This window comes from Python bivittatus, unplaced genomic scaffold, assembly GCF_059951505.1.
Source record: "Python bivittatus isolate LINGU-HERP-01145 unplaced genomic scaffold, Pbiv_v1 ctg000070_np1212, whole genome shotgun sequence".
NCBI lineage: Eukaryota > Metazoa > Chordata > Lepidosauria > Squamata > Pythonidae > Python > Python bivittatus.
Genome location: NW_028277034.1, coordinates 32833530 through 32855847, shown reverse-complemented (window position 1 = coordinate 32855847; position 22318 = coordinate 32833530). Strand labels below are relative to the sequence as shown.

Here is a 22318-nt window from a genome sequence, read left to right as displayed (position 1 = left end):
ATCTAAACATTTTGTTTCAAAGACTACCTCAAGCCTTAGTGACTATAGTTTGATATTTATTCCAGTTAGTTGTATTCCTTATCTTTGAAATATGTTGTTTTCTTTTAATAATTTTTTAATTGTTTGCCTCCCAGAGTCATTGTGGAGTTTGGCAGCCTTGAAATTTAAGTAAATAAATAAATACTTCGTACTTTGTCATTGCTTTCTTCCAGGATTTTTTTTTCAACTTCCTATGGAGGTCAGCACCTTGAATACCCATGGCTATTAAATATATCACTTTTTCCATCACTCCTATTATTTGTCTGTCCTCATGCAGGCCAAGAGAGCTAGATTTGGCAATTTTGTTAATGATCCTCTCAAAGAAACTTCATTTAGAAGTTTTGAAATTCATACCATATATTTGTAATTTTTGCAGTGTACATCTCACATGTTCCTCAATAATAAAACTATGAACAAAGATACCCATATCAACAATGCAAATATTATCTTAAAGTTCCCTGTTCTACCTTATACTTCTAGAAGGCTGAAATTGCATTAGTCACTATAAATGGAAATCTGACATGTTCTTTAAGGCTCCCTTAAGTGAGACTCATATCTTGAACATAAAAAGTTATTGTCCAATTTGATTAATGATAAGCCACACAGAAGTGCTCATCTCCATCCTTTCAAATGTCACCTTTCTCAAGTATAAGAAATTCTTATGATCATGATTTAGCATAAACATTCATTCTATATCAGCTCTGACTTACAAAAGCAATGCAGAACACTTCCATTGCAAGTACATCTAGTTAAAGATGAGAAGTTTTGCTGTGAAAAATTACACAAACCCAGTGCTCACTGGACAAACCCGAGAAGGCCTGGCACCAAAATTAATTATAATTAGCAATGTTTTGGTTTTTTGTGTCTGTTTTCCTGTCTGAAATTTAAGGACAAATAGCCAAATTGTATTCAGTTAGCTAGAAGTGTTCTCACAGTTTAGAGAAACACATATCTTAAAGAAGATTCACTTCAAAAAATATCAAGATAAAGCATATTAAATATACAAAAAGTAAATACAATTCTATTTGTAATTTTTTTCTATAAAAATCCCTTCCATTCTTTTTTAAAATTAATATTTTAGGGTATGAGTATTATAATAAAGTCAACCTTTATTTCCAACTGTCTAAAAACTGAAGGTTTAAAGACAGCCTTTGTATGAAAACTGGTGAAGCATGCATATGATTGATCTATAATATGTTGTATAAAATGGGTAAATGATGATTTCTAAAACTTTATCTTGCTTAAGTTCTCAGCTAACTAAAGGCATAACTTCTACTTTTGCAGGAGCAAAAAGTGGAATGCTCAAGTTTTAAAAATGATTCTTTTCACACTGGGAATAAATATCTGCATTAAAATAAGCATCTCTGGCTTATATCTGCATTGAATTAGCACCTTTTTGCAGTGACAATGTTACGGTGAAATATTCTTTGTTCTCAAGAAATTGAAATACATCTATTCTGTGGGCATTTATTTGCACATCCCAAAGTGTTGATAGTCATGTTAGATACCATTTTCATTAGCGTGAATGCTGATCTTGTTACAGCTAATTAAAGACCACATTTACAGCATTTAAAACAGTGCTTTATTGTTGCATTTAAGGAAGACAATGCATAAATTTAAAGTTAATTCTTTAATGGGCTTTAGGGAAATCTTTAAAATCTGTAGGTTATATTCAGAAAGCATTCTAGTGTACTTTACTTCATTGTAGATTTTGGGAACTCCAGTAATCTTTCATGAAATGCTTACTACATGAAATTCAAATTATTATGGAAAGTATATAAAATAGCAAGTGAACCTTTAGGGAACAGATGTTTATGTCATCCGACTTCAAATAATATACTTTTTACTGTTTAGCCATCGGCCTGCACAAAATTTAAAAATGTATAACTTTCTGTACATCAGATGGAAACTTGCTGAATCTATTCTGGAAGACTATTGAGGTTATCTGCTAGCATTTAGCAATGGCAGATACCTTTCTCAGACTGGACTTACCAGTTCTAACAAAATACTTCTCTAGACTCAGTTTTGTTTAAAGAAATGTTATGAATGTGTCACTTTTATTATTTTCAACAGAGCAAGATAATTATCCCAGTGCAGGGATAATTTTTAGACTAAAATCTTTCTGGTAACAACAGGTCTCCAAGAAGTTCCAATTCTAGAGCAACCAGGATATTTTGAGCTGAAGTCACATACTTGCATAAGCAAATTCCATTTGTTTCAAATAATATAATTTGGGCAGATGCTATCCTATATGCTCAGTAACTTTAGCCAGTAATTAGAGGCCTCTTCTAAGTTTCTGTAGACCTTGCACATGAGTCAGATTCTAAGTTCAGAGCGTTATTGACACAATCTTGATGCAATCTGCCTAAATCGTCATAAAATATTACTGACAATTCCAAATAGTACAGTGGAATTATGCTGGTTTATTTACCAAATAAAGCAAATTAGCTTTAAAAGTAGGGATCATGTGTTTGGGACCAGATTGATTTGGGAGTAGGTTGTCAGAAAAAACTTCAAGGAATGCGCTATGATATTCTGATGCATCATAGCCAGCAGATTTATGTTTTCTGGCTTTCTCAGCAAGTGTTGCTGAAAACCGTATCTCACACTCCTTGCAATTACCTCCTAATACAGTTAATAATGTTCAATGCTGCCTCAGTATCCAAGTTCTTCTGCTATAGCAGTGATACTGCAGATTTAAGGTAACTCAGTACTTGCAGCATAATTTCAGTGAGGAACAAAGACTGTTGATCTGATTGAACAGCCAAAAATTTTCATTGTTCAGATGACTCAATTTTTCATGAAGGGAAGATTTACTTATAAACTTGAGTATGGAAAGAATGAGTAATTTATCTGAAATTATAACTGTGATCTGAATCTATGTGTCTAATCCTTTGTTGAACCCAGTTTTAAAGAACTGCCTTCATACATCTGAGCAATATATCTTTTCCTAAAAAATGTATTCAATTATTCACATAAAACAAAATATTTTTTTACCTTTATAATCTCTATTGCATATATTATTACCAAATGATGTGGGTAAATAATGAAGGAGTGAGATGTATCACTCATTTGAGATTACAGCTAATGAGGGTACATCTGGATTGATTAGGTGTCCAACTCAAACTGTTATAACCAGTTCTCCAATTCTATAGAGGAATGTACGAGACACTGATTTCAAATAACTATTGTCAGAGTCCCCCAAGTCTGAACTAGGCTGAAACTTCTCAGGGACAAAAACAACATGATTAGGAATGAAATCTGGATGGTTACAAAAATACAGTTAGCCATTACAAAGTTGACAGTCATTGAATGGTATGAGTCTAGTCCTAAATTTATATATCTTAGTCCAAACACAACATTCCCTTTTCTTGCGTCTTTCTTTGTTTAATAGATTTCATATCTTACATTACATCTTATACAATGTCTTTGGTAATGGCATGTTTAATTTTGCCACATTTCTGTGCTGAGAATCTCTCATCGCCAGGGCGAGAGACAACAGATGTCGGAAAACAAGGGAGTGATCTGACTCTCACACTCATCTTCAGAATACTAGCTTCAGTTGAACAGACTACAACACCAATATGTATCCTGCTGCATGTGTGGAAACAAAACTTAGTTCAAACATGGCCATCATGAAATACTGGACCACTCCTCAGTGGGCAAATTCAGCATGGACATTAAAATCCTCCAGAAAAAGAAACTAAGTAATCTAGTAATCATTTTGCTAGTTCAGAAAGAATATTAGGAACTAGGGTGGACAATAGTGTATACTAACAGCATCCCTACATTGTCTCACCAACCCAAATGCAGCAGCCAGTACTCAAAACGGTCACACAGTCAAGTCAAGCATCTGGTCAGCAAGATGGCATTCCTGTAGATCATAGGACTTCCACCTTCTCAGGTTCCAGTCTTAATCTCTTGTGTCATAGAATAGCCTGGCCACCAGGTTGCAATCTCCTACTGTGTCTCCCCTGCAGGTTATTATTATACATAAAATGTATCGCTTATTCTTTCATCAATGGAAATTAATATTTTATAAATAAATAATGAAGTACATAACATAGGTTATTGGAACTTTTGCTGCCATACTAAAAAATTGAGATACATTGACATGTATTAAGTTGAAATATGTTTCATAGATGTTAGTTCACCATAATTTGCAAGTAACATCTGTGTGATTTCTCATTCTTATATAGAAATACAGAAATATTCTATATTGACCGACGTGTAAAGATTACATTTCTAATTTGTAATTTGCTACAGATAGAAATTGCTTGATTTTGTTTAACTTTATGCCTTTTAAATCTCAGATCCTGAGATCAGCACTATTTATTGGCACTTTGCCCTGCTGAGAATGCCAGTTCTTGGCTATAATAAGCTGATTTTTTCCAGATCTTTCCTGGCCACCTGTTGTGACCCTGGAAAACATTGCTCATAAACACCTTCATCAAAGTGACTTTTCTGATTGACTCAGATTCAGATAAATTCCAGTCACCTTTATAATATTTAACAAAATATATATTCATTAAATTAAATCAAGTTTATAAAGTCTCTTGTTCTGGAAAGCATCACAGATGCTTTAAATGCATAATTTAAAGGAAGCCTTGCTTTGTAATTAACCATTGTCATTGTTTCTAAATTAAAACAAACCAACCCCAGAAATGATATTGCTATGTAGAGCTCAAATCACAATTTAGACATGAGTATAGGGTGAAAAATAATAATATTTATTTATTATGGCTTGTGAAACAGGCAGATTGTACCAAGATGGCTACACCGGAACAGAAACAAAAAGACTTACAATCTGTTTGAAATACGGCAGTTGCTATTAGCACCCACTAACACTAAAGATGTTTTTGCTATCACGTTTTGGAATGCAATTATGGACTGATAGAATTAAGCTATTTTTCATACCAAGTAGTATGGAATTCATTGCCAATCCTCTTCAGGAAGAAAATTGTAATTGCTTTATTTGCCAGTATTTATTTATTTACATGGAAAGATAACATTGTCTTTTTGCCAAAAAGAAATTTTATGTAAATAGACTGAAAAGCTATGGAAAAATATAAAATGGTTACTGAAAGACACAAGGTGATGCATAGTAAAACCATTGTCTGGATGTAGCTGATTATCATGTATGTCACTGCAGGATTCCCAGTTGCTCACTGAATAAATTAATCCTATTTAATGGGATCTCTATACATTGTCTTTATTCTGAGGCTCAGTCAGGTTTGACAGCTGGCAAAGAATCTGTAAAAGAATATATTCTTTATTCCCTCATTCCCTATGCAGAAATGGGGCTTTTTATCAGGACCTATAAAGTGTTATGCCTGTATGAATTACTGATTATGTTCCATAGTGCCTTTTATTCATCCAAAGGCACTAATGTGAAGATCACCTCATCAAGTCAGAGATTTGGTGCATTCTCTCTATTCCACACGGCCTCATCTATCAGGTATGTTCCTCTTATTGTTTACATGCTTTCTGATATTTGGTAGAAATATCATTTTTTGTGTGCATTTGTACCTAATAATTCATGCATTTCTATCATGTTCAGCTCCCAACTGCTTTTTGTTTGGAATAAAACCTCCAGTGGCTAGGCCTTTGAGTCTGTTTTCTCATAAAATACTTTACTCTTGGACCCCTTTCATGTGTTTGCTTCCAAACATAGACCTTGCTAATAAATTAGCTGAATGTTGACCTTTGCTAGACCTTCCTCTTTGATTTATAAGAATTGCAATCTTTCTGTTCCCAAGAGTAAACGTTTTGTTTTGTGCCTGTTTTTCGATCTTTAAATACCCTTACTTGGTTTTGGCTGAAGAATCCTGTTTTCCCTAATGGAAGAAACAAGCCTGGAGTGTTATGCTTCTTTTCATGTGTTTACTTTGTCTAAACTGAGAAATTTCTCACTGCAAGGGTATTTAGAAAGTTTAGCAAAAAAAGCCATCTGTTTTGGCACAGAACCTACTTCAATATATCCAGCTCATCTCCATTACTCTTGATTATTTCCAGTAATATAGCTCCATTTTTCTCATCAGTTTTAATAATAATTTATTTCGAAAAGAAAATAGAATAAGAAGCTGTCTTACATTAAGTTAGACCATTGGTCATTATCCTGTTCAGTAAGGTTTACCATAACTTTTTATAAGCATTATTATTCTAACTGCACAATATAACAATGTTGGACTCTTACAGGAAAGGGTCTGTTAATGCAGTATGAAATGTACTTTTTAGAAATTCAATAGTAAAGGCGATGTGGAAGGAATGACTACTCACAGGTACATGGTTGCATGGAAAACTTTTTAAAAGTTTGTCTTTGTCATCTTCAACAAAATAGGAAAAGAAACCTGTCAGGAATTTAAAAATCCATTAACCTTAAGTCTGAGCTGTTGTCTGGTTTTTATTTACACAATAAGTATCCAGAATAAGTGGGTGAACAAATATTGTTAGAGTTTTTTCCTCAACCTAACTGCAATGACTATTATCAAGAGTGAACAGATGCAGACACCCTTGCCTCACAGAGTGTACAAGGTTTAAGCCTTTTACCTAGAAAATGTAGGAGGAAATACTGTTTTCCTGCCCTATACCTATTTATAGGTATCTCATTTGAAAGCAGGGTATTTTTGTGTTTAAGCTGAATCTTCCTTTTCATAAATATTATTACTGAGCTCTTATAACAGTTGTTTAGATTAACTGACAAATATTACCTTGGAATTAAAGTCAATAAACAAATATTCAGTATTTAAATCAGGGGTCACAGCCTTTCCTCTAAAGACTGTATGTCCTCTGGGGCTATATGATAAGTAGGGCAGAGACAAAAGTGAGTGGGAATGCTCCTTCTTTCTTGGAAATTCCTTTGATATCTTCTGTCTCCCAAGCATTCTTTCTGAATAATAGCTGCATTGTGGAAAAGTGGACATTATAAGAAGAGTCACCATTGTTTTGACCCATAGACACATCCCTTGCATTTGCCTGTTTTTTGAAATACCCTCAAAACCATCATTAAATCAATTTCTATGTATTGAGCCATACTTTGATACTGATTCATGTTTTTATATGCTTTAATATATTTTAATTTTTATTATATATGAATTTTATTATACAATCATGTTTTGCTTTAAAAATGGTTGCATTTGGTTGTCACCATTTCTTACTTGATATTTTTCTGATCTTAAATTACAGCCTTTTTTAATTTAAAAAGTTACATAAAACAATATTGATTTTCATTAATCTTGAATTAAAAATCGCCCACCCCTGGTCTTTTACATTTCCCAGTGTGAAGATTTAAATTTTACCAGAGACCTATAGAACACAGCCCTGGAATTTGCATGTGTTTGTTCTGTGCTTAGTTCTGAGTATGACTGTGCCAGTTCAAAAACAAGCAGTAATAAAGTTTGCAGAGTAGTCATTCTCTGCCCCAAGCACACTTACACACACTAGACCTAATTCACTCTGCACTCTGCACCTGCATAAAAGGTATTCCTGTGCCTATCTCTGAAACATGTAGAATAGGCCTTAGATGCGTAATATAAGTAGAAGTAGTCCTTGAGTTACAGCAATTGGGACTGGGATTGCCATTACTAAGTGATGCAGTCATAAAGTACGGTGTCATGCTTAGTAACAGCAATCTAGGCAGTTCTGGTTGTCATAGTAACCCAAGACACGCAGGTTGTTAAGCGGGAAGCAGCGGGAGTCCCAGGTAAGGAGTGTGGGGCTACCTCATGGGGTGGGGGGGCCCTGGAGGCCTGACCAGGCCATGTATGAGTTAGGGCAGGGGTGTATTGTGGGCAGCATGAGCACAGGGAGACCAGGGAAGGAGGGCATGGGGTGCATATGAGCATATGAGCATAGGAAGGCCTGGGAAGGAGGGAACAGGGTGTGTGCATTTGGAGAATGGTGCAGACAGCCTCAGGAAGAAGGCCTGGTGCAGCTAGCAGCTGCTTCACATAGGGCCAGGCCGGGTGTGCCTAGTCAGCAGCGGGAGGAAGATGGCAAAGGTCAGCTGGGCAGGGTGACAGGGATAGCTGGGACTTTGTGCTGTGGCACTGGGTTGGCTGGCTGTGGTGCAGGGCTTGAGGCAGCACTTCTCAGCAGCAGCAGCACTGGGGCTAAAGTACAGTATAGGCCCAGAGGCGGTGGCAGCCAGCTGAGACTGCTGAAGGCCCGAGCCTCTACTTCAGCCCAGTGCCATCACCACCACCGAGGAATGTCACTGTGCAGGGCGGCTAAAAGGGCAGCGATGGAGGGGAAATTAGCTGATGGGGGAGTTGAAGTGCCCCTGAGGTTGTAAGTACAGACGGGCTTCCAAGTGCCTGAATGTTGATCACATGACCACGGGGACACTGCAACAGCCATAACTTTGGGGACTAGGCATAAGTACCATTTGTTCAGTGCCACCATAACTTTGATGGATAGCTGAGTGAATGGTTGTAACTCAAGGACTACTTGTATAAGCAATCCATTGAATAACTTTTCCATGAATGCTGCACACCTTCAAAATAAAAATGAATTAGAAATAATAATTAGTGGAGGCCATGGAGGTAGCAAAAGAAATTTGGAAGTACAGATACCTTGCATAGGCATAAATAATTATTTTGATGATGGCCTCAGTCTTAATACTTTCTTTTAAGGCAGTGTTTCTCAAACTGTGGTCCCAGGACTGCTGGGGGTCCCCCAAGACCCTCTCAGGGGTCTGCAAAATCAAAATTATTTGCCAGCCTATGTTGAAAAATAATACAGTATTAAAATCCCATCACTCAATCATAAGAAGCAATAGTGGCAATGAATGCATCAATTTTAATTTTTAATATGGTAATTATTGATAAATATAGCCCATACAAACAAAAGCTCTTTTGGGGTCCTCCATCATTTTTGAAAGTGGGAAGGGAACTTGACAAAAAAATGGTTAAGAAAAAAGTTTGTTCTAAATGATTCAACACCCCCTTTCTGGTTTTTCTCACCAACAGTGCTGAGGCAAGATGGCAAAATTTCCATTTTGAAGGAATCTGCTCTCTGGCCTGAGTGGTTCATGCTGGAAACTATATCCTGTTGCTCTCTGTGTTTGTATGACTGTTTGTTTACTGGCTTTTTCTTCGGGTCTTCTATTTAGTTTTGCCACTAGGGAAGACTGTAAATGCAGCTTGTGGAAATGTGAGAAAAACCCAAACGTTGAGAGCCTTAATTTAGGCGAGGACTCACTTTCCAGCATTGCTCAGAAGGCCTCTCCAGGTCTGCTAGGCCAGCAAGCAGAGCGATGGAGGAGCTGGCCTATCCTTTTCTGTGTGTGTTGTTTGTTATTCCTTTGTTGTTTCTGGTTTGTATTCTAAGGTTGTCTATTTCAATTAAATGTTACTGTTTTCTGAGTGCTTTGGGCTAAGGCATAATAATAATAGTACTAATAACAATTTAATAATGTAAATCCCCAGAAACTATAATAGTTTCAGAAAGAAATGTAATTGCACAGGTGAGGCCATCACTCCAGCAATTAGGGATATTCAAGGCCCATTGTAGGAATTAGTTATCCTGACAGAAACATCTACTGTGGATTTGAAACCAGTCGTTTAATTGGCATGTGTCCAAACTGAATTTGATTCTTAATTTATACTCTCTAAGATTTTGCCTCTAAGGCTGGGAGAAAAATTATGGATAAGCAAGTTATTTAAAAAGCACAATGTTTAATGTTGCCTTTGAAGAAATTCTGCAATGAAAATATTACAACCAATCTAGTAAGGGAAGTGGCTGGGTGGTGTTTATATGGATTACAATACTTCTTTTTCCTTGTATTTGGTGAAACAGAGGTGAAAAGAGTTTATCATTTAATAAGTCAAGACATTTGAAATGTTTATAGGAGCATTTATGAGAGCTGCTTAGCTAATGTGCTTATATATTTTTATGGAATAGAACTAGAGCACGGTTTTGTAATAACATTTTATTTATAAAATGCATTTTTCATCTAACAAAAGTCTGCAATCCTATATGCACCTATTTGGCAGTAAGTTTAGTAGGACATGGTCAACTGACATGGAAAATGTACTTGTCTTTTCAAGGAGACGTGTATTTAACAACAAAAGAAACTGAGAATGAGGGATGTTCTAAAAAAATACATTATGACTCTGAGATCATACATACTTCTGGAACAGATGCATATTTATATATGTATATGCATCTTCTTTCAGCAATTTTATATCAAATTTAGACATGATCTCAGATCTTAGGAATTATTATTGGACCAGCTTTTCTGAATTTTCTGATATAGAGAGAGGCAAAGCTCCTTCTAAAGGGAAATTTAGTTTGTCCCTTGGAAATATTGGGCAAACTAGCTTTCCCAATATTGCTTCTTATGAATCTTCTTATGGAGATTTGGGATGTATTTGTTAATACAATTTTAATATTGCTTAATATTTTAATTTTGTTGAAAGAAACAATACACTTCTTTCTTTTTTCAGTCTATTTTTCCCCTTAGCTCACTGTTTCCTTTTTCCTTAGCTCATTATTCTGTCTGTCTGTCTATCACAGGTTCATTTATCATTGAAGGTTTTCCAAAAGGGAAAAAAGTTTTATTATTCCCCAATATTTTCTAACCTTACTCCCTTCCAAGCTTAATTAATCACAAAGAGAATGGAGAATTATGGGGAGATCATTTTTCCTCACTTTAATAGTAATTATTGAAAAATATAAAAATTTGTCACCAATCACTAATTTCTTTTGACTGATTCCCACTGGAATTAATTCTTTACCTTTACCTGACCTCCATCAAACTCCTGTGAGTCACTGAAATTCACTCATAGTGGACTTTATAGCTTTCTTAATGCCGCTATCATTCACAAGTGGCACCTCACTACATTTCAAAAGGGCTAGGACTTTTCAAAGACATGTAGAAATGTGCCAAAAAAAGAGGATTATGCAAAATTATGGTGAATAAAGTGATGGCTACTAGTCTTGATAGTTATTTGTTGCATCAGTTTTCTGTGGCAGTATGCCTCTGAACATTAGTTGCTGAGGAATATAATGGGCATGCGCTATATTCTGCTTATGGGTTTATGGCTGTCCCATATTCCTGACTGGCCATTGTGGCAGCAAGTTGTATTTAGGACGGGCCTCCTATCCTAAACACAATTTAGATCTTATGAAAAAAATGTGAATTTAAATCCTAGTACTTTATCTCTGAAGAAATTACTTTCTTGTGATGTTTTTGTCAATTATGATTATTTTTTAAAAATATTCAAGAAGGCTATATATGCATTTACAGGGAAAGAGGACTGAAATGATTATAAACGAAGTGACACCCATACATGACTTAGAAAAAGTAACTAAAATAATATGTATAGGTGTGTATGTATGTATGTATGTATGTATACACACACACACACACAAACCTATACATATATACAAACACACACACATATACATTCATACTGTTGAATAGACCTAATATGGATTATCATGGGACACTTCTTTCTGTCTCAGTGTGAGTGGGTTAGTTCAAGCTCATAGTTAAATTTCCTTGTAAGAATGTGCCTAATTCTATAAATGAGGATAGAAAATAAATTAGCAAGGAAAAAAGGTTGATGGGATAATTGTCTAAATCTTTCTTTCATACTGATTTCCTCTCTCAGATATTAAGTGATTTTCTCTGGAGAAATTGTAGCCTAGGAAATGGCAACAGGGAGTAATAATGGTCATATACTGAATACTTGTGATCCAACTTTATGGTCTGAAGTAGATCAGCCACTGCTAGGCCAAGTAACAGAACAATCACGGGACACTTCCTCCCTGAATGCTGTAGAGTGGTCACTGCGACGTTATGGCCGATTTATGCCTGGAGCTTTGGGCACTGCTTCAGGCTCTTGGAAGGTAAAAATAATTCATTCTGTCTTGATTATATATCACTGATTTAATGTAAGAGCTGTGCCAGAAGCAAATCATTCTTTGAATAAGGATTCAATAGGGCTCAGAATTATATATTGTTCCCTAGAATATATAAATATTTGTGAATGCATCATAATAACATTTCATGGAGGCTGTTCAGGTTTTGTTTATCATCTTTTGAGACATACTTTGCCAAGCCTTCCATATCTGGCTGTGAAACTGGATGCTTGCTATATGGAAGAAAAAGAGGCAACATAATTCTCTGCTGCCATCTAGTGGTCATCCAGATTTTGGCAACCCAAATCTGGTATTTCTAGTTTTGCCTGAAGTAGGAAGATGAATGCTGAATTCAGTTGACCATTTATCTGATTCAGCACAATATTTCCTGTGTTCTTAAGCTTAGTTGTCTTTCTCTGTTTGACTAAATATATAGCATTGCAGAATTTTAGCATCATTTTTTGCAGAAAAAAAATCATAGTATCTCTTTTAGCCCAAACAAGATATCCAAAGTGCCATACAAAAAGGAACATATTAAACAGAGGAAATTTCAGGGTAAATAGTCCTCATCATGCTGAAAACTACTGAAAATAGAACAACAACAAATTCTCTATAACCTGCCAAAACTAAGCACGTTAAAATGAAGTCTACATTCTTATTCCTTATTTCCTTATTCGTAATAATGAATATAGTTATGTTTATTTATATAGTTTATAGGTATCCAACATAAATATATTTTGTATGCAACACTTTTTTAAAGAAAAAAACTTCATGCTTTTATTTTCTGGAAACCCATTCCTTTATATTTTCACCGTGTTAAGAGACAGACTTTCTGGTGTGGGTCTTCCGGGCTGTGTGGCCGTGTTCTTGAAGTTTTGTTTCCTAACGTTTCGCCAGCACCTGTGACCGGCATCTTCAGAGTGCAGGAGCACAGACAGGAGCAGTTCTCTCTGTGCCCAGGGTGATGTGACCCTTTTGTGGGTATTTATAGAGATCTATACCCCCAATCCCCCCCTTTCCCCCCCCTCAGATCTCTATAAATACCCACAAAAGGGTCACATCACCCTGGGCACAGAGAGAACTGCTCCTGTCTGTGCTCCTGCACTCTGAAGATGCCGGTCACAGGTGCTGGCGAAACGTTAGGAAACAAAACTTCCAGAACACGGCCATACAGCCTGGAAGACCCACACCAGCCATTGTATGCCGGCCGTGAAAGCCTTCGACAAGACAGACTTTCTATTTAAAGGTTTTGGAGTCAAATGAAGAATCTGGCTTTCTTGTTCTCAGTATAGTTATTTCAGGCCATTTCTTCATTTCCAGAGGAAAAGAAGTACTGGTAAGTACTGACTTTTATATATTTTTGTTTCTTAAGCATGTCCTTTCTCATTGGTATAACGCTTTTTATTAAAGGAACGTTAAAACAATTTCAGTTAGTAAGTGAATTAAGTTAGCATAGTTCCCAGGCACTGTAATAACTTATATGAATAGAATTTATACACAAACTCTAATCTTAGAGCCAGTCAACAAAATTTTGACTGCCTTCTCCTATGATGTGGTAGAATTTACCTCCTGAAAGCTTTGTGATTGACATTAAAAAGTTCTGTCAGCATGATGCTTCTATAACAGAATTTCATAAGCAATGACAGTGAAGGAGCTTTAAAAGGAGACAAAAAAAAAGAGAGAGAAGAATAGCTTAATCAATGGATACTAAGGTTAATAATCTGTAGTTGGAAGATGTTTGTTTTATCTAGTTAAGTGTTGCTGTAAACACAAATTCATTATATTTGGATAGTGTTAGAAAAAAAAAAAAGATGAAACTAGTAAGCCAAATGATAAATATAACCATTTTAAAAACCTAGCCTGTAGATATATTATTACCTGTGACTGATTCTCTGACACTAACTAAGCATGAAAGGCTGGTGATCTGCTTAATCAAAAGTCATTAATATACAAGGCAATTGCCAAAGTTTGATCATTCAAGCACAGAGTCATTACACATCCTGAGAATATGAGCTTTCATTAAAAATGTTTTGAAGCACATAGGTTATTTCAATTTTCTGTTCCTACACAAAAAACTATCTGCCCATCATCATCATCATCATCATCATCATCATCATCATCATCATCCCCTTTTTGAAAAACTGTAAATAATAATAAGATATATTAAAACTGTGACAAATAATTTTCAATTTATAGTAGGAAATATCATTTTAGCAGGTTTTATCATTTCTCACTTTTTTTAGAAGTGTCTTACTAATTTTCTTAAATGTGCTCATATATTAATAATTCCAATGTTTGCAGCAGTATTATTTCACTTAAATTATACCCAATTTTCAAAGCTGCTTCTGTGTGTGAGTTTTGCATTTATTTTAGGAAGGATTTTCATTAATCGGTGCTTCTCAGTGGCTAAAGGTAGTCCGAAAAGCAGATTGCATGTTAGTTGGTTCAAAATTAAAGGTATGCTAATTCATACACAACATTTTACTTTAAACATTCTTTCATTTATACGTTTCTTTGAATGATTCCTCTCCAATTGGCCAGATTATTTTTTCCTCATTTTTTTACTTGAATTGTTTTCATTTACTAAAATTAGGCAAGGCATGTGTATGATGTAAGTACTTTAAAATTCTGAACAGGATTCTTGTATCATTGGATTGTAGAGTGAATAATGGCAGCTTTGCAATGCAGGTTTGGAGGAGAATGAGGAAATGATGCCTGGTGAGGAAAGGGTGATTTGATCAAACTTCTATAAAAACTTGAGATGCTCATACTAGGCAGGGATAGTCTTTGGATATACTGGAGCTTTTTTTTCTGTTGTGTATTAGTTTCCTTACCTTTGGAGGTAAAACCTATTTTTCCATACAGGTAGTCCTCACTTAACAACCCTAACTGGGATTGGCAACTCCACTGCTAAGAGAAGCAGTAGCTAAGTCGGAAATCACTTTGACCGCAACTGTGCTTTCCAATTGGAAAGAGACAAGACTATTCAGTTTCACACCTTTGGCTTTTGTTTGCCTTCTAACCCTTTGAAATGCTTTACTGTACTGCCCGCTTACTGTCTTGTACACATCAAAAGCAATGCACATTGCTTTCAATGTGTAGAAGAGCAAACAGCTTACTCTCTTGCAATCCCTTCCTGTCCAATCTCTCTGCTCTGTGGGGCAGAGGGAAGAGTCAGGCAAAGGAAAAATTGCCTACAAAAACTATTTGCATTTTTTTCTTCCCCCACCCCAACCCCGCAGGATGGAGAGTTTGAAAAGGAGGAGATTTCAAGAGAGTACTGTAATTGTTTATATACCACACCAATGGCTTCCAGCCCAGGCTTGCTGGCGCAATCTCATTTCTTTCGATGTGTAGAACAGCAAACAGCTTATTCTCTTGCAATCCCTTCCTCTCCAATTTCTCTACTCTGCAAAGGGGGAGAAAAAGAAAACACTACAGGTCAGACACAGGACAATGCGTACTGACTGTAATGCTGATCATGTGACTGAGGGACGCTGCAAAGGTCATAAATGGTTGTAAATTGACTGTAAAGTTATTTTTTCAGTATCATTATAACAACAAACGGTTGCTAAATGAATGGTCAGTAAGCAAGGACTAGCTGTAAATGAAGATTGTATAAATCCAATGTTCAGGATCTGAAATTTGAATAGATAAGTTTCCAGTTCTCAGTATCTCCAAAAGACCAATGAGAAATCTATTTTGACCACAGTGTCAAAGAAGGTAACATTGTATTTAAGAGACCAGGACATACCAAAGTTCTCCTGTTTCACTTTGTACACCAAAGCCAAATTTTCCCATTATTCTAGATGCTATGTTACTTCTAACTTTAGCATTCCTGCCTTCTTTCATTAGACTGATACCTTTTTGTGTGTGTGTGGGGGGGGAGGGAGTTGTGTGGACAAGATATTGCTATAATATCACATATAGTCACCATGAGATGTACAGTGAAATCTCATGAAGACAGAAGTATTTGATTCAGTAAAATGCTATCTTAAGCTATAATAGTTAAAATGTAATAAAAGCAATAGTAATCCTTTATAAGAAAATTCAAGAGATCACCAAATCAACAAGGAAAAATTAAAAGAATAACTTCTAAAAAATGAGCTATTGGTTAGAAATTCAACTTGCTTTTTAGAATACATAGAAAAAGATAGTTGCATAAAGCTGAAGTATGTTATGGCATTAGTTTAAGAAATGTTCCTGTAATTATTGAGACAAATATGCAGCAATAATCAAATATAGTTTTATTTTCTGTTTGTGAATTCAATCTAGACCAAACATCGTATGTTCCGTATACAGTTTACTGGAGACTCCAAAGCTCAGGCAGAAGAGCACTGCCATAACTGCCTGCAGAAACTAGCTGAGTATATTCCAATTCAAGTAACAGGTGCAATAAGACAGGAACTACGCCAAGGCCACAGTCTGCTTCTCACTGATGAAAGTCAACTGAAAGATATGGAACAAAATGTACCAGTACAACATGCTGTAAGCTGATGAATATATGTGGAAGATGATTGGGCAGAGAAATGAAAAACGATTTCCTGCCATATTGATTTGGTATTATAGTTTATTCTATAAAATGAAAACAGCAAAATTGTTTAACAAAAATGTTTTGTTTTGAAATTACTTGTTTTCAGTCAGTCCAGGAAGGAACAGATTGCTTGAATGCATTTTAAAGTTTGTTTATGTTCTCTTTCATTCATATATTATATATATATATAAATTAATAGTGTAAGGTCCAAATTTCAGTGAATGCCAACCTATACACTGTGTTCATTCAAAACTCTTGATAAAGTTCTGTATAGTCCCATTTTTCTTCCAAGTATATTTCTCTTTGCTATTCTTATATTATGGAAGAAAACTATAACCTCTTATTTTATTTACTGTAGTGTATGTATTTTAAAGTGCTTAAATAGGAAAGGAGAAATATTCCAATTTTTTAATGCCTTCTTGGTAGGGTTTCTTTCTTTTTTCTTTTTTGCCTTGTATCTTTTATGAATTTATTTTAAACACTTTCTAGGTTGTAAATCTACCTCCAATACGTGGAACAGTGTCTGTAGCAGAGCTGGCGCAGGTATTCCTAATACATTTCTCTGGTAGAAATAAAAGGCTAATTTACTACTGTAGAAAAGTATAATTTTTCAGAAGCCAAAGGTTTCTTACTTTGAAGGTATTTCAGATTTATAAGAGAAAGCATTTGAAGATGCAACTAAACCAAAACTCGTAAGTGAAAACCTATACACAGATGGCCCTTGTTATTTATAGAGGTTATGTTCCAGCCAATTAGCCATGGTTAATAAAACTGTGGGTACTGAGATCATTTAAAAAATACTTTATAAACATGCAAAAATCTACCCTCCACTTTGCACATACACAAAATAACCAAAAACAAACTAAAATCAACACATATGCAAAAACTTTCACCATAGATAGCAAGACCTGATTTTTTGTCATGGTATTAATATATTATAATGTATTGTCATTCTTAACTGGTTACTCAATTATTTTGAAAAAATTATTTAAAATGCAAAATGAAAATTCTGTTGCATTTGGAAGTAAATTTTATTTATTGATTGATTTACTTCATTTATAAAGTTGCCAATTTTACTTTTATGTGACTCTTGGTGGCTTAGAATAAAACAAATAAAAATACAAAATACATAATATAAAACAAAAATAAAAATACATAGCAACTGGGCACAATCTAATCCATTATCCATACAACCAGGAGATGAGCTCTAGCCCACACCAGGGCCCCAGGCTAGAGAACAAAGCCAGGTTTTCAAGACCTTACAAAAGGCCAACAGGGATGGGGCCAAACTAATCTCAGGGGGAATGATATTCCAAAGGGCAGGTAGCCATGGCAGAAAAGGCTTTCCTCCTGGGCCCCGCCAGCCAACAATCCTTAGCTGTTGGTACCCAGAGCATGCCCTTCCTGCCAGATTGGATAGGACAGGTAGAAACAATTGGGGAGAGAGAGTCCCCCAAGTAACCCAGTCCTAAACTATGAAGGGCTTTAAATGTGACAACCAGACCTTTTAATTGCACCCAGAAGTATACTAGAAGCCAATGGAGCTCATGGAGCAGTGGTGTCACATGCTGAGGAACTGGCACCAGTAACTGCCTGTGCCGCTGCATTTTGCATCAGTTAAAGCTTGTGAATATTCTTCAAGGGCAGCCCCATGTAAAGTGCATTGAATAGTCCAATTTGAGGTCACAAGGGCATGAGTGACCATGAGCAGGGTGCCCTGGTCCAGGAAAGGGTGCAACTGACGCCCAGCTCCAAGCTGTGCAAAGGCCCTCCAAGCCACAGCTGCCATCTGCTCTTCAAGAGCCATGAGTCCAGGAGGACCCCCAGATTGCTAACTGATTCTGTCTGGGGCAGTACCACCCCATCCAGAACCAAATATGGAAGGTCCTTGGAATGAGGAGGTCCAAAAACCCAGAGCCACTTGGTCTAGCTTGGGTTGAGCTAGGACCTGTTGAGCCCCATCCATGCCCCCATAGCCTGCAGGTACTAAGACAGAACCTCCACAGTGTCACTCAGATGATACCTCACCCCAAACTGTCAGATGACCTCACAACCTCATGTAGATGTTAAACAGGAGGGGAGAGAGTACTGAGCCCTGAGGCACCCCAGAAAGTAGGGACCATCAGCTGGATCTCTCACCTCATCAACGCCAACTGGAACTGATCCTGGAGGAAGGAGGAGAACAAGCCCAACACCATGCCACCTACCCACAACTCCTAGAACCAGTCCAGAAGGATACCATAATTGATGGTATCAAAAGCTGCTGAGAGGTCAAGGAGAGCAAGGTTGAATGTACCACCCCACTCCCGCTCCTGCCAGAGGTCATCCAAGAGTGCAATCAATGCCATCTCAGTCCCATACCCAGGCCTGAACCCTGACTGAAAGGGGTCCAGATAATCCACTTCTTCCAGAGTCCTCTGAAGCTGTAATGCAACCACCTTCTATACAACCTTCCCTAGAAAGGGTAGGTTGGAAACTGAATGAAAATTGTCCAGAATAGTAAATTAAATATCAAGATAGAGAAACCTTATTCTGATTAAGCATGTATAGGAGATTCTTACTAAGAAAAAAAAGTAAATTTAGCTACAATTTATGTCTTCTAGAGAGAGAATTAATTGTGCAAAGTCATGTTGATTAAAAAAATTAGCAGAAATCTATTTCATCTTAAACTGCTAGGAATTTTTAAAGGAAATTGACTATTGTGTTTTCTTCTGCAGTATTTGCTGATATCAGATGCTCAACGTCCTCTTGCATATCAACAATCCACATGGAGTCCTGAAGATTTAAGCAGTTTTATTCGCTTGTGCCTATTGGATCAACACTTCCCAGCATTTGTAGAAGAAGTAGAGAAACAGCTAAAAAAACTTATAGATGGCTAAAAAGCAAAATATTTAAAATGTAATAGTTAAAAGATCATCCATACTATTGCTGATTGTTAGTTTCTGCAGTTAACTTACTATAGATTCACTACCCCCTTAATTTGCATTAAGATTTGAATATGTGTTATGCTAGCTCTTACAAGCCAAAAGGCTATATTATGCTCTGTTTTACCAAGGGTTTTCAGATACGTAATATATATATATTAGTGTAACAGCTGCACCAAATTGTTTTATATACAAACTAGTATTTTGTATTAATGAACTAAACCATAATTTGTTTATTTATTTCTGATTAATTTGTGATTCTATCTATGCTATATATATCCAGTAAGGTGGAGCAGCTCAACTCCTTATATTTTTATAGTAATAAAGAATTCAACTACTTTCACCATTATAATGGCTTTAAAGCACTTCATGAAATGTGTTTGGAATTGTTCAACATAGCATTTACATTAAAAATACTTCCTCTTAAAAAAAAGTGCATTAGTTTTTCCATCTGTATTAATGTGAATAATTGGAATGTTTAAAACGTGTTAAGTTAGCAACTGGGGTTCTTTTTTTCAGATAAAAGATAGCCTGAAACATTTTAAACTGCTGATCATGTGAGGAATATATTAAAACTCATAACAAATCCAGGGTTCACAGTTCTCTCCTCTCCCAAAAGAACTCCAATTGCTCTATAGTCAACTGAAGTTAATGAAACCTTGCCCTTATTTGTTGCAAATTAGAATGCTGTAAGTCAATTGACTTGAATATTTCATTCAGAGACATCACAGAAAAATAAATAACCGAATACAAAGGAGGGAACAATGAAGAATAGCAGGCAGGTCAAGCTGCATGGGACCCAAAACCAGTTTTCATCCCTTACAATAAATGACAAATTAAAATAGACAGAAATAGCTACTTTACCCTGGTCCTGTTTTGGTGCAACAAATGATGACCATCCAAGTAATGACGAATAGTCCTTCCCCTTACTTTGTCATGCTAGTGCCGTAAGTAAACAGTTGGTCTCTGTGCTTACAGTATGATTGTCTGCAGTGGTAAACCAGCATTGCATATGATCACTCACATGTGAGCCAGGTGAGCACCATGTATAGAGCAAAGCTCTTCATTGCATATATTTACATGGTAAACTTGCATATATTCATTTATATCACTGACATAATTAGGAGAGACATAGGGTTGCTAACTGCTTATATTGGGTAGAACACATGGTAGTAATGATGATGGGCACAATAAGTTGTTGTTTGTGGGAAAAATAAAATCCTCTTGATTCTCAGCACAAAATGTGACAAATAATCATCTGTAATTCCTCTTTCACAACTTGCATTGGTCCTCCCATGTCTAAAAATAATGAAAAATGCAAATTGGCACTATTTTTTTGAATTTGTAACAGCTTAAAATGGATATAAAATAAATAAGTCTTTACAACATTCTGTTGTATAGGCTTACAACCAAAATTGTAACAGATAACAAGATAACAACACGGCCTCATAAATGTCCCCAGTTAACTGAAATTAATTTTATAAATTAATCGTCTTTTATAAAATAAGAAAATATTTCATATACCAGACCTCAACTGACAGCTGCAGAATGTTTCTTTTCTCATCCCTGGTAGTTGCAACAAGGTCCCACCTATAAAAGTAGAGGCTTCCAGAACAGGAAGCATGCTTTTAGACCCCTCATTGTAGATGTGCAGGCAATTAATATTTCTCCAAGGTGATCAAAAAGGCTCAAGGGCCAAACTACAAAGTTATGCCTATGAAACATATATCTCTAATTTTGATTTGGGCTGTCCCATTTTTTAGTAAGTTCTATCTATTTATATGAGGTTGGTTTGTTTCTTTTATCTTTCTCCAAAAACCACAGATTATATTCAGATATAGATTTCAAGGCATATCTTCACTGACCCTTTAAGCTGTTCCTGTCCTGTGCTCAGGGCAGCTTAAATCTAAGAAAAACCTGTCCAGACTGAGATGGCTTGGCAACATTTTGACAAGGATACAGTCCAGATTGCAGATTACCATAGCACCTCATTGGATAATTTCCCTGTTCCCACCCATTCCTGTCATTTCAACTTTTTGTCCTCCATGTGGGTGGAAATGTGTGCCTGACAAAACTCTTTATTCAGCTCACTATTTTATGCCTCATGTTACCCCCAGGCAGCAGTCATGGAGGATGCAACTTGTTTTGAAGTTTCGCAAGGGAAGCCTCTATTGTGCTGTTTTTAAGGGGAAAAAAACCCTAAACCAGTAGTTCAGCTTAGTGAAGTGATCCATTGCTGAAATCACAGGTGGGTAAAAATTTGCATTTCAGCCCTTCAATGGTTAAGTTCTTTAAAAAAGTGCCACACTCAATTGACAAATGATTGCAAGTTGAACATCAAGACACAAATTGTGCAGCAGGGTGGTGACCATGGACCTGGGTGAGGGGAAATTTCTGGCACTCTCACACCAGCCAATTAACTGGTGGTTTGCCTTGAACAAACTAAAGTGCACCAGCTAAACCACATGGCAGCACTTGAGGGAACATAGCATGAAAACACTTTGAAAGCAGAGCAAGAGCATGTACCCAGAAATTGCATTCATGTTAGCTGGGTAGAATTGAGAACAGGACAATGTTATCCCTTCCTGCCTTCCAAAAATGCCTGCTGACCTACTCTGGAGGTGGGAACAACCTGACTGTAAATAAGCCCTCAGTCCCAACAAAGTGGGAATTTAACTTGACGGTTAGCAGGTCTCTCAAATCATTGTGGCTCACGGAACAGAGGGAAACATTCCTCTGTTTCTCACCTTAATAAACATTGGTTTAAGTTGTCAAACATATTCTTTATTTTATTTGAATAAAATAAAGAAATAATTTAGTTATTTGATCAGTGATTTGTAAGTCTTTTTTTGAAAAAGGATATTGGGTCCTTTATAAGAAACAGAAAATATTATAAGTAGAAGAGATTCTGTCTAGGAATTTTTGTAAATAGAATTGAACTCCTTTCTAATTT

General features: G+C 36.1%; 1 protein-coding gene across 1 annotated transcript; it reads left to right on the top strand.

Annotated features, from left to right (window-relative positions):
- The first annotated feature begins 11664 nt into the window (after nt 1–11664).
- REC114 (REC114 meiotic recombination protein) lies at nt 11665–19401 on the top strand. The gene is made up of 6 exons (XM_007428014.2): nt 11665–11895; nt 13154–13243; nt 14281–14364; nt 16183–16395; nt 16931–16984; nt 19159–19401. Exons 1-6 carry the CDS (start codon nt 11698–11700, stop codon nt 19318–19320), a joined length of 801 nt encoding a protein of 266 aa, XP_007428076.1. The 5' UTR covers nt 11665–11697; the 3' UTR covers nt 19321–19401.
- The last annotated feature ends 2917 nt before the right edge of the window (nt 19402–22318 follow it).